The sequence below is a fragment of the Sturnira hondurensis genome, unplaced genomic scaffold (genome assembly GCF_014824575.4).
Source record: "Sturnira hondurensis isolate 20B ecotype Veracruz unplaced genomic scaffold, ASM1482457v3 Scaffold0024385, whole genome shotgun sequence".
NCBI classification, from domain to species: Eukaryota; Metazoa; Chordata; class Mammalia; order Chiroptera; family Phyllostomidae; genus Sturnira; species Sturnira hondurensis.
The window spans coordinates 1,383,240-1,397,127 of NW_028097016.1; the positions used below are offsets into that span (position 1 = coordinate 1,383,240).

The 13,888-nt window shown below is 39.5% G+C and overlaps 1 protein-coding gene across 10 annotated transcripts in view; it reads left to right on the top strand.

The window, feature by feature from the left end:
* Nucleotides 1–3,926, top strand: part of EMSY (EMSY transcriptional repressor, BRCA2 interacting) — a 78,579-nt gene extending 74,653 nt beyond the window's left edge. For all 10 annotated transcript variants that reach the window (XM_037038453.1, XM_037038451.1, XM_037038446.1 and 7 more), the window contains one exon: nucleotides 1,976–3,926. In XM_037038453.1, coding sequence (XP_036894348.1) covers nucleotides 1,976–2,170 — 195 coding nt within the window. In that variant the 3' untranslated portion in view covers nucleotides 2,171–3,926. The remainder of the gene's footprint in view (nucleotides 1–1,975) is intronic.
* Nucleotides 3,927–13,888: the final 9,962 nt, after the last annotated feature.

Here is a 13,888-nt window from a genome sequence, read left to right on the forward strand (position 1 = left end):
GGCACATTTTAGTTAATTGAGAACTTTTGGGTTTATGAAATGTAGATAGTCTAGGACTTATAGATGCAGACTTGGAAATTTCTGTGGTAAATTTATCCTTTTCCATGATGCCAATCTATGAGAGAGTACAAATTAACTAATATTAATCCAAATATGATATCGTTAAATACAGGGGAAATATTTAAAGGCACATAGAACTGGCTGTTGAATTATTCAAATAACTTGGTTTTCCCTATTAAAACAAATGCTAGTGAATTAGATAATCTTTGACAAAGAGATTATTTTTCCTCTAAAGAGAGAGTACAATGAAAAAGAATGGTGTCCTGGCTTTACCATTGACTTTGACTTTGGGCAAAGCTACTTAACCTCATTGAGCCTTAGTCTCTTCATCCGTGAAACGGGGAATAAGGTATGCCTACTCTATGTGGTGGATGTACGGATTATATAAAATCGAAATGAAGCACCTAGCACAGTATTTGGCTCATAGTGATTGCCCAACACATGGTAACTTGTTTTATTTTTACTAAAATTATTATTTTTACTAAAATTTACTGTGGCTCCTGGGGGTTTAAATTTGTATGCTCACTAAATTGAAAATGATTTTGGATAGCTTAACTGTAGATTATTTTCTGTACTTTATGAACAGGGGTGAAAATACAATTTGTTTTATGTACAAGGATAATAGCTGATTAATAGTTTCTCTACAGAACACTCACCTAACTTTTAGCATGTATCATGTACTAGATTGTGGTATCAGAGGCAAGGGCAGCATAGTGATTAGGAATCAAACTTTTAGAGTCAGAAATAAATTTGACTAGATTTGAACCTCCCCTGTACTCCTTACTGAGATTTTGGCCTTGAGCAACCAATAGTTAACCTCTGTGCCTCAGTTTCATTATCTGTGAAATGGAAACAGTAGCATTCACCTCGAGGGGGGGGGTTGTTTTGAGAATTAGGTGAGAAGATGTATATAAAGTAGCTGGTCAAGTGTCTGATAGAGAGGAAAATTCAATAAAGATAGCCCTTGTTGTAATTATCATTAATACATTGTGAGAACATTTTCATATTAGTAATACTTAGCTTTGACCTGAAGTACTGATTTTGCTGATTCATTAAAATGCCTATGGGGGTGAGTGAAAGAAGTCTGTAGAAGTGCTTTGGTATTAAATGCTTTGAATGAAAAGCATTGTCCTTTTAGACAGCAATAATGTGTATTTCATTCATTTGTTCATTCATTCCACATGTATTACTTAACCTTTTATGTTCCGGGCACTGTGCTAGGTACTGGGAATAGAATAATGAACAAGATGTATCTAGTGTCCTGAAGGAGTCTACATTGTAGAATTCGTAGTATTATAGAACTGCAGGGGTCTTCAGAGCATATTTTCTCCAACTGTCTTACTGTGTACAACTAAGGCTCAAGGAAGTGAAGTGACTTTTTCAGAGGTCCACAAGTAGAGCCAGAGCTGAACAAAAATCCTGGTCTCCTGACTCTGAGACTTTTTCACAGTGATTAGTTATATGAAATGGGAACAAACACTCACAAAAAATCTGACTGTATTTACATTTAAAATGTCCTTAATAATCAAATTAAAGTGTCCTTCAAAGTCTCTCTCTACTTAGGCACAGACTCCAGCCTCCTTTATTAGCAGAGGAGCCATCAAGGAGTAGCCAGATTGCTTTGGGTTTTCTGAGACTTTGCTTTGAATCCTGGCGTTAACCCTGGCCACTGTGAGACCTTCATTAAGTCACTGACCCTCTTGGTTTCCTCATTTGTAAAATGGGAATAACCTTTTCCTAACAGTGTTGTTATGGGGATTTAGTAGAGTATCATAGGTGAAAGGACCTAGCACAGTGCCTAGGGTGTAGTAGTTGCCTAATAAATGTCAGATACCTTTTCCTTCTTTAGTGTTGCAAAAACCCTTCTGTTACCTTTTTTTACCATAAAGCTTCTCTCCTGTATCTTCTCTTCTAGGCCATTCCCCAGTACGCTATTCCTTGTCACTCCAGCTCCAATGTAGTAGTAGAGCCCAGCGGGCTCCTTGAGCTGAACAACTTCACCAGTCAGCAGTTGGATGACGATGAAACAGCAATGGAGCAGGACATAGACAGTAGCACAGAGGATGGAACTGAGCCCAGCCCCTCTCAGAGTTCTGCTGAACGGTCCTAGTGTTTTGGACACAGGCGTGCACTTTAAAACCTACTTGGTTACCAAGTGTATAGGGAAGCCCTTGTATTTTGATGTCTAAAGAGAGCACTTTGCCCACGCTTAGGCTGTAGATAGACCTGCAGCAGCAGTGTTTCGACAAGAATTGCTGCAGGAGCAGCATTTTAAAACAAAATAAAACTCACAGGAGAATGAATGTACTTTTTTAAAAAAGAAGGAAAAAGAAAAGAAAAGAATGCACATCCACAGTGGCATCAGCCCTGGTGTTCTTCCTCTCTTGGACCACGGCTGGTGAAAGACTTCTGTGAATGTTCCTCACCTGGTTTCTGCTGAGCGAAACGCCATCGGAAAAGGAGAATGGGAGTAGTTTGTACTTTGAAACAGTGTTTCAGGAACAGGTTTTTTTCTTTTATGTTTTGCAAATCCTTGGAAGTATTAAATTGGTTAACATTTTACATTTGCTTAGATCATAGTTTATAAAATAACTAGAAAAATACTGGCATTAAAGAATCCTTGATAGATGGTGAAAATCAGATCCCTAACCAGTGGGAACTGCTTTTTTGGGTGGCTTGTACATTCTCACCAATTGTATGCTAATTTATTGTGTTGTTCCTTTGTGCTCTAGTCTGGCACACTTGCCTTCTATTTATTTAAATGTAAACATTTCAGCAGACGATATTTCTTGTGACAAATTTCCTGTAAATCAGGATTGCCTACCTTTCCACCTCCCCACTCCCCACTGTAAGAAAACTTAACGAGAAAAATGTTTCCTTGTGAAGCAGAGGAAAAAAAACCATTTTCTGACCCAAAGGAAACGTTCACTTATATTCAGGAAAACAAATTCTTCATATGATGCTATCTTTACATTGAAATTGCACATTCACGTTGGACTGAGAGTTTGAAAATCTTTTACATACTTTTGTTTAACCCCCTTTGAAATGTATAAAAAGTTCACTTACAGTTCTAAATGTAATGTTTTTAAGCATTCTACCTTTTTAGGCCGCAGTTTGTTAAGCAATATGTTTGGGTCTCGTGATTACTGTCTGTCACAAGTAGAGTGAGGGGTAAGAGGGCGGGAGGGTAAGAGGCAGTTTTGACAAGTTGTGGCAAAGGAAACTATACTTTTCATTTTTTAAGAAAATGTAAATAGAAAAGTTTTTAACGGTTTTATATATATTTCACTATAAATAAGCGTTTTAAGACTGACAGATGTTGAACTGTACATACATGTATCAGCATAACTGCCCAAATTTTTTGGTGCTGAAGTACTGTAAGTAGAATTCATCAACAGTCTCCTGGTTTTTGCATCTATATCTGGAAAGCAAAACTGTGATCCAGTAGTTAATAAATTCCCACTAGAGTGACACTGAAGATTTGAACACAAGCATTCGCAAGATGCACTGGTCTCCGGTAGTTGTCATTATTTCTGTTAGGTGATAATGACTTACCCATAGATGGAGCTGTTGGATATTATTTTACTGTACAAATTCATGTTTAAAAAGACTTTGTGACTGTTTATAGTTAAGTAATTTTTTAACCTCTTGGGTCATAGACTTTGAAAATCTAATTACACTATGAATTCTCTCACCAAAAAGATACACATGCCAATATACATGTTAGATTTTGCATACAATTTTAGGGGTTTGGGGGCCCCTCAGCCTATCCTGTATTCCAGGTTAAACCCTCTGTTATGGTCAATCCATTACTTACAGATGTAAGTTTTTATAAAATAAAATATCTTAAATATCTGTGAATCAGGTAATACGAGCGAACTTGAATAAAATTGTATGTTCTACTTCTGTATACTTTGGCAGCATAGCATACCCATGTCCCTTTGAGAATACAGCTTTCATGTGTTTCAGCAACCAGAATGGCAAAGGAAACTTTCATAGTCTACATTTTTAAAAATTAGTGTATATATTAACATTATCAAATGAGGGATTTTTTTCTTTTAAAGGTGTTAATTTCAAGGACAGTGTGAATTCTTTTATTCAAGAAATACTAATTAAGCATCTCATACATTCCAGGTACTATATTCTAAGCACCAGGGGTACTATAGTGAATAAATAAAATTCTACCCTTACGGAGTTCACAAACAGGGCTTCCTGCTGATGACGTGGGTGTGAGGACTAAAGAAGGGAGGGAACACGAGGGACTCTTAGGTGTCTTGATTAAGATGGTGATACCGTATAGCTCGTTGGCCACTGGCCATTCATACAGCTTTGGAGAAATGTCTGCTCAGGACCTTTGCCCATTTTTCAATTGAATTGTTTTCTATTTTGTTATTTAAATTGAAAGCTTTTGAAGTACAGGAAATATTTCAACTCTTAAAAGTAAGCTCCTCTCTGGTAATTAATTCATCATCCTTAAAATCTTAATCAGATTCTAGTTCTTCTTCTTCAACGTAACAAATTATTTAATGTTTCTAAAACTATAGACCTCTATAGTTGGGAAAACTTTTAAATACATTTTTTTTTATTTTTTGGTGAGGTGGTTTTCTCAAAGCTGCTGGGATAGGAGACATAGTAGAAAGGAAATAGAGGTCAGGTGGTCTGGATTTGAGTCCCAGACTCCTCTTTTTATTGATTATATGAACTTGCGCAAGTCATACTACTCACAATGTGATGTGTTTCTGACACCACGGGGTTATTGCGAAAACCAGTTGTGATAGTAGATGTAAAATGCCTGGCACAGAGTTAGGTACCCCGTTTTTGAAGTCTGGTATTTATGTCATCCTCACTTTCTACTGAATAAATAGAAGACTCAGAGACAAATGATGTACCGAAACTCGCAGGTTAACTGCCGGTAGGCATCGTGCTGAGCCGTGAGTTGCTGCTGTCTATAGAGGAGTGTGTGCTCCACCAAACAGGATTGACCTCGGGAAGGGTAGAGGAACGTGGTGTTGGTCTGCAAGGAGGGACCCCAGAGATTCTGGAATTACCTTCCGGAGTATGGTCCCCGTGTAGTACAGGCTTCCCCTGCTAGGTGAGTGTTCTAGGAACCCATCTGTACCAGTGTACCAGCTGGCATTTTTGTGAGAGGCTGCATTCGGCTTCAGTGAGTTTTTTTGCATATGCTCTTGACATTTGCCCATCTCATGATGGGTGACTTACAAGCACGCCTGCCCACACCACACTGAGTGTTCCTTAGTTTTTGACCCAAACCAGTATGACCTCTGTGCCCCACCCACCCCAATTCAGCCTTTCACCCTGAGCGACTTCTGTTTACCTGGATGAAAAAAGTCCTCAGAGAGGAACATTTTGCTGATGTAGAAGAGGAGAAACAAAAAATGGCAGAAGTACTAAAAGATATCAAAACCGATGAGTTCAAAAACTTGAGCGGTGGAAAAAATGTCTCGATAGATGTGTTGCATCAGATGGAGAGTACTTTGACGATGACTGAAGTCTAAATGTAAGAATAAATACATAGATTTTTATAAATAAATTCTGGTTTGGGGGGGAAACTCCCCCTTATATAACATCTCTTTACCAGCCTTGGGTGATTTCACACAGGTGCTCAATTTAAGTTTGTTTTTTGAGTTCAATTATGTGTCACAAATCCCAGATAAGAGGAAGTAAAGTGAAAAAACACCATATAAGCAAGGCCTTTCCAAGAAAGTACAGTGAAAAAAACAGTCTGCTGTGTCTGCTTATAGGTTTATAAACCTTTAAGTACGCAAGGCTTGACCTATATTGAAAAAAGAAGAAACGCAATAGGGTCAGATTAGTAGAGAAGCACTTGTGAGAAGCCTCACTCCACCTTCTTCCTTCTTCCTTACTTACAAATACACACTAACTAAAATACGTGCTTGCTTTTTTTTTTAAACCAGACAAGCCTGGGTTTGAATTCTGACAAGCCATGTGAACCTGGACAAGCTCTAAGAGGCTCAAAACAGTGGAAGATGTACAAAATTATAATGCCACATTATTTAATCCCACTTAAAAAAAAAAGACCGATCTGGTATCTTGGCTTTTCTTTCTCTTTTAACAAATAGTTATTGGGTACTTTTCATGTGCAGACATTGAGGATGTAGTTGTCAGCCAAGGGGAAAGCCCCTGCCCTGATGGAGCTTCAGCCCAATAAAGGAGATACGGTGAAGTTCACAAGTAAGTACATTGCCGAATACACTGTGTGCTGTGGTGAGGGGAGAGTTTCCCTCAGGATGGAAGCCTTAAGCCGTGATCCGAAGGAAAATGGGACTAGGCAGAAAGGACAGGGACAGAAGGACAGCAGGTACAGAGGCCCTGCGGCGGGAGGGGAACTTGCATAGGCCAGTGGGCAGCAGCGTGGAGAGCAAGGGCAGCCAGCGTGGTGGCAGCAGAAAGTACAGAGTGAACTGTGTGTGGGTTATGATAAAGGTGTGGGTCTTTATTCTAAGAATGAGATGTCATTGAAAATTTCCAGGCATTGGAGCTGGCAAAAGGAATTACTACATTTACAAATTATTTGGAATTATGTCGGTCCATTAGAACAGAAAGATATATTTGACATTTCCTTTTGGGGTGCCAGTCTCAACTCCTTAAGTCATTTTCTCAGGCATCTTCAGTGGTTTCCCCAACACTGTACGGTGAGTGTGGTGCACAGGGGTCTTGGCCAAAACTTCAACCAATGTTTCTAGATTCAAAACCCTTTTCCCTGCCCTGACCCTATATCTTCCAGCAAACACACATTTTAGGCTCCGCAGCTGAAAGTCTCATTCCTCAAAGCCCGGCTTGAATTTCTTGCTCTTCACCAAGACTGCCCAGATGTCTCCAGTGAGGACTCATTCATCGCACTGCACTATGGGGTTCCTTTAGCATTTGGGGAGAAATACACGTTCACTTAGTGCTTAGCATTAATTACCTACTGTGAACTGCTTGCATTGCCCTCTGGTTCTCTGTAGGCAAGGATTCATGTTTTACTTTTTTGAAGTCACCCGATTTCTTGTGTGATGCCTGATAGGAATTCTAGGTGTGCACTATCACAGAATTTGAGGGTTCCTTTGTAACTCCCTGCAATGTGTCTTTGAGTTAGTCTAAAAAATTCTTTCAGCTTAAAGTGAGAGATACTGAGCTTTCTATATTTTTCTCTTATGCCTTTGAATCTCAAGGCTTAATATTCAAGTTTGTTAGAATATAGTGAGGTCACTGATAGTCTCTTTAGGATTCACTCATATTCAGCCAACAGCATTGATTCTATTCGGTTCTCTACAGGCCCAGCTGCTTTTCCCCTGTCGGGTAGAGTTCGACTCAGCCTGTGTCCCTGCTCGCTCAGTGCGGCCTTCCTGACGCTGCCACGTGCACTGTGGCAGGGCTGTGCAGCCTTTTGGCATCTCTGGGCCAAACGAAGAACAGTTGTCTTGCGCCTCACATAAATACACAAACACGAATGAAAACTGATGAGCAAAAAAAAAGGTCCGTGTATAGTTTTCATGGTATCCGCCACCACAGATGAACAAAAAAATCCTCTCGTAATAACCCGAATGATGCGGGCCTCTTGATCTTTCTAAATAGTTGAGCAGGTCCCAAGTTTGTGATCACTAATGTAGAAAATATATGTATGTACAAAATATATGTACATAGAAAATGTACATATCTGAGTAATCTTCGCATAAAGCTTAACAATAAAACTAAGTGATGTTTTAAGTAAATTTAAGATTTTGTGTTTGGCTGCATTTATAGCCACCACAGGCCTCGTGCAGCCTGCGAGCTGCGGGCTGGACACCCTGCTCGATGGCTTCAGCCTCACCTACATGTGGGTTAAATCATTGAATATATACCTTTTGAGCAGTTATGTCCAGAAACTGTTCAAGCTACTGAGGATATAGCAAGTGAACAAAATGGGGGGAAAACTTCTGCCCTATGTAGTTTACATTCTAAATGGGCTATAAATACAAATTTAAAAATACATAGCATCTTAGTGATAAGAAACATAGAGGAGAATATTAAGTTCTAGGGCCTATGGGTGTGAAATCTGGGGCAGGATGGACAGGGAGGTACTCTCATGAAGGCAACTTGGAAAAACCCTGAAGAACGTGAGGGATTCAGGCAGGCCGACGTTGCTAGGAGGAGTGTTGAAGGTGAGGGGAAGGGCAAGTGCAGAGGCCCTGAGATGTGTATCTGGCGTGTTCAAAGAACAGTAAGGAGAATAATGAGGTCAGATCAGAGCGAATGGGAGAGGGAGAGACATTTTTAGAAGATCATAGGGAGAGCTGGAGCTATGCAAGTTGTTTTTATTCTGAAAAAGTGTTGGATTTTGTAAAGTCCTTTTTATGCATCGATTGAGATGGTCATGTGGGGTTTTCCCATTAATGTTTTAAGTGGATTGATTTTCCTTATGTTGAACTATTCTTAAATTCCTGTTATAAATCCCACTTGGTTGTGCTATATAACCCTTTTAATATGCTGTTGGATTTGATTTGCTAGCATTTTGTTGAACATTCTTGTGTTTATATGCATGAGGGACATTGGTCTGTAATTTTCTTATTATATCTTTAGTTGGCTTTGGTATCAGAGTAATGTTGGCCTCATAGAATGAATTAGGAAGTGCTCCCTTTCATTTTCTGGAAGAGTTTGAGAAGGATTGATGTTATTTCTTTAAATGTTTGGTGGAATTCACCAGTAAAGCCATCTTGGTCCTGGAATTTTCTTGGTTGGGAGGTTTTTGAGTAGTGATTCAATCATTTTTATTGTTACAAGTCTGTTGAGATTTTCTATTTCTTTTAAAGCCAGTTTATATAATGTGCGTATTTCTAGGAATTTATTTATTACTCTCCACGATCTGATTTGTTGGGTTACAATCGTGCAAGGTGTTCTGTACGTTCCTTCTGTAAGGGAGTGGTCAGGTCCCTGCCTTCATTTCCAGTTTTAGTTACATGTGTCTTCTATTTTGTCAGTAGTTAAAGGGTTGTCAATTTTATTAATCTTTTACAAGAACTTTTTTTAAATCAAGACTCTGTGTTGTTTTCCTCTGTATTTTATTTATCTCCATTCTCTTCTATATCATTTCCTTCCTTTTGCTAGTTTTGGGTTTAGATTTGAGATATTTCTTCTTTGCCAATGTAGGTGTTTATCAGTAAAATTTCCCTCTGAGCACTGCTTTTGCTGTATTCCATAAATTTAAATATGTTGTGGCTTTAAAAAATTTATCTCAAGGTATTTTTCTAGTTTCTCTTGTGATTTCTTCAATCTTGGTTAAGAATGTGTTGTTTAAATCTCCACATATTTGTGAATTTCCCAGTTTTACTTCTATTATTGATGTCTATCTTTATTCTGCTGTGGATGTCCTGCCCACGATTGACAGGGGTGTGCCGACGTCGCCACATCTCCGTTGGTGCCGAACTGCCTGTTCTCCCTTCCATTCTGTTACTATTTGCCTCAGATATTTTGGGACTTGGTGCATATATGTTTATAATTATTGCATCTTCTTAATGACTTAAATCCTTTATTTAGTGTCTTTCTTTGTCTCCAGTAACAATTTTTGTCAATAGTCTATTTTGTCGATAGACTTTTTTTTCCGTATTTTCACTTGCAACCTGTTTGTGTCTTTAAATCTACCATAAGTCTCATGATAGCATCTTGGATCTTTTTTTTTAAAAATCCAATCTGCCAATCTGTGCTTATTGATCAGAGAGTTTAATCCATTTACATGTAATGTAATTACCAGTAAGGAAGGATTGGCTTCTGCCATTGGGTATTTGTTTTTCGTATGTTTTATACATGTTTTGATCCTTCATTCTCTCCATTGCAACCTTTTTTGGTGTTTAGTTTGTTTGCTTATTTATTTATTTATTTATTTATTGTAGTGAAATGTTTCGATTGCTTTCTCTTTTCCTTAGTGTACTTCTTTTTAGATATTTAGATATTTCCTTCCTGGTTAACATAGAGGTCACATTGAACATCCTGAATTGATATCAGTCTGGTTTGGATGACACCCACTTAGCTTCGACGGCACACAAAACCCTGCCCCACTCAGCTCTGTCCTGTCTGCAGGTTGCTGTCATCACAGATTCATTTCGTAGATCGTGTGTCCAGTAACAGAGACCTATAGTCATTTTGTGCATTTGTCTTTTAAATTGTGAAGGAAATAAAAAATAGAGTTGCAATACAAAAATGCAATATATACAGAGTTTTATATTTGCCCATGTAGCTACTTCTACCTGGAAATCTTTATTTCTTCATTGGCTTCATAAAGGCCATTCAGGTGGCCTTTAATTTCAACTTGAAGGACTCACTTTAGCATTTACTTTAGGGAATATTTAGTCGTGGTGAACTCCCTGAGCTTTTGTTTATCTGAGAATGTCTTAATTTCTCTCTCACTTTCAAAGGATAGTCTTAACAGATATTAGATTCTTGACTAACAGGTTTTTTTCCCCCAGCACTTTAAATATGGTATCCCAGCCCTGGCTGGTGTGGCTCAGTTGGTTGGAGCATCATCCCATAAACCAAAGGTCACAGTTTGATTCCTGCCCAAGGAATATACCTGGGTTGGGGGTTTGATCCCTGATTAGGGCACCTATGAGACAACCAATCAATGTTTCTCTCTCATATCCATGTTCCTCTGTCCCCCCAACCCACGTCATCAGGTGAGGATAAATAAATAAATAATCACACTGCTTTTTCAGCTTCATGTTTTCTGTTGAGAATGGGCTTTAATCTTTTTGAGGAGTACTTGTACATGACAAGTTGCTGCCCTCTTCTTTCAAGAATTCTCTGCTCTGTCTCAACAGTTTCATTATAATGTGTCTTAGTTTGGATCTCCAAGTTTATCATCCTTGGATTTCTTTGAATATCTTGAATGTACAGATTCATGTCTTTCATCAATTTCAGGAAATTTTTAGTTATTATTCAAGTATTTTTCTATCCCCCTTTCCCTCTCTCATTATTCTGGGACTCCTAAAGTGAACTTATTCCATGTGATGGTATCCCTCAGGTCCTATAGACTCTGGTTACTTTTCTTAATTTTTCTTTCTACTTCTTGGACTGGATAGTTTCAGGTGTCCTATCTTTAAGGTCACTGATTCTGTCTTCTTCATGCTCCAATTTTTGTTGTAAGTGATGCCATGCACTGTTTGTCTTTCTGTGTCTGGCTTATTTCATTGTACTTTTCATGATTACCTCCAGTTTCACCCATGCTGTCACAAAGGACAGGATTTTCTTTCCTTTTAAAGGCTGAATAATATTGCATTGTATGTGTGTGTATGTTTCACACTAACTTTATCCATCTGTTGACAGGCACTTAGGCTGTTTCCATATCTTTGCTATTTGAAAATCGCTGCAATGAACACAGGAATGCAGGTGTCTCTTTGAGATGCTGATGTCATTTTATTTGGCTTTATTCAGCAGTGGGATTGCTGGATCCTGAGGTAGTTCTATTTTTTAATTGAGGAAGTGCTATACTGTTTCCATGAAGTTTTTATTTTAATAATTATACTTTTCATCTCTAGAATTATCATTTGTTTCCTTTTTATAATTTATTTTTCCTGATATTCTCATTTTGTTCACACATCACTTTTCATATGCCTATAGTTACTTGTCCATGTTATCCTTAGGTCTTTATGCATATTTAAGAGTTATTTTAAAGTCTTTGTGTAGCGAGTCCAATGTATGGGTTTTTTTGGAGGCTGTTTCAGTCAATTTTGTTCCTTGAACAGGCCATACTTTCCTGTTTATTTGTATATTTGTGACTTGTTTGTTGTTGAAAACTGAAACATTTGAATATTATGATGTGGTAACTCTGGAAATTAGATTTTCCCATTTTCTCAGTGTTTTCTGGGGTTTGGTTTTGTTTGCTCATTAGGGTTTGGTTTAAAAAACTGCGTTGTATTTATTTATTTTTAGAGAGAGGGGAAAGAAGGGAGAAAGAGAGGGAGAGAAGCCCTGGCTGGCATAGCTCAGTGGATTGAGCGTGGGCTTTGAACCAAGGTGTTGCTGGTTCGATTCCCAGTCGGGGCACACACCTGGGTTGCAGGCCAAGTCCCCACTTGGGGGCACAAGAGGCAACGACACATTGATGTTTCTCTCCTCCTCCTCTCTCTCTAAATATAAATAAAAATAAAAAATTTTAAAAAAGAGGGAGAGAAACATCAATTAGTTGCCTCATATATGCCCCATCTGGGAGCCTAACCTACAACCCAGGCATGTGCTCTGACCGGGAATAGAACCAGTGACTTCTTGCTTTGCAGGCCGACACCCAACCAACTGAACAACTGGTTAGGGCTGGGTTTGGCTCTTTTTGATTGTTAAAGGCTGTAGTGGTTCATTGGTCTAGTGACGGCTTCGGACTCTGTCTTTCTGGAGCCTATCTTCCTTTTCGTGTGTGGTCGCTGAAGTCTCTGTTTCTCAGCATGTTTTCAGCTAGTGTTTTAGCAGAGATTTTCCTGAACTGCATGCAGACGTTAAGCATGCAAATGAGTGAACAAACAAACACACTTCTTGTCTTTGCAGATTGGCTTTGTGCTATGGCTCTTCTTCAACACTTGCCCAGGCTTCCGCTGAGCCTAGGGGCCGACTCGAAGTGAAAGCTTGAGGCCTTCTCAGTTCTTTTCTTACCGTGTGTGGCTTTCCAAATTCCTCTTTCTATATAGGTGCTTTTGAATGCACCAGTTTCTCAAAGAAATTCTCTCCTTAGATTCTCCTCCTAGGCCTCTTAGGTGGTCTATTATATGTCTTAACCATAATCTTTTGCCTCAGGTGTCTGAGGACTGTTAGCCTTAGCATGTTTTCAAGCAATTTCTGCTGCTTTTCCAGCCTGGGTGAGTTCTAACTGAGGTAAAACAGAGAGAAATGGCTTGCGTTAGCACTTCAAATGGCCCAGAGACAGGTCAGAGCAGATGTGCACGATAATTTGCAAGTAAGGTCTGCTGTGCTTCATCCAGAACCGGGGCAGGACCTGGCATGGGTAGCACGGGCTAGCATCATCAAGACTGCTGCTGAGCCAGGGACAGGTAGGGCAAAGGCTACTAAAAAATGCGGCAAAGCTTTCCTACAGTGTTTTTCTCTCTCATTTTATTGTGGTAAAATAGACATAGCATAAACTTGACCATTTTAACCATGTTGAGTGTGCAGTTTGGTGGCGTGTAGGTGCAAACATGCTGTTGTGCAACCACCACCAGTCCGCAGCTCCAAAACCTTGCATCATCCCAAACTGAACCTCTGTGCCTGTTATAAATAACCTCCCGTTCCCATCTCCCTCAGCCCCTACTGACCACCTTACACTTCCAAAGCTCCTGTTTTCTCCATGCAGCATTCGGCTGCTGCTGTAAACACTACAGTGTTCCGAGTTCTGACAAAGTTGGTTCTGACCATTTCTGCTTGCTTTTCACTGTCTCTGTGGGAGGAGAGGAGCTCGGGCTGCCTGCGCTGCAATTTGCTGACATCACTCTCAACAGCAATTTTTTGTCGTGAGCAACTTGGAAGAGCAGAATGGCCGTTCACCAAGGTGGGAAAGACTGGGAAAATCTGATGTTGAAGGAGAATGTCAAGGGCTCAGTTTGGAATAAATTAAATTCAATACCTATATGACATCAGGTGGAGGAGTCATTTAAGTGGTTAGAAAAAAGATCCAAGGGCTCATCTCTGGGCAGTGCAGCCCTCAGAAGTCAGGAAGGTGAGGCAGAACCAGAGGAGGCACTAAGGAGGAGGAGCCAGAAGGATGAGCGGTAAAGCTGGAGCCTGAGATTGCAGTGGCTTGGAAACGGGTAAAGGAAGCTGCTGAGTCAGTAAGATGAGGACTATGGAGTTA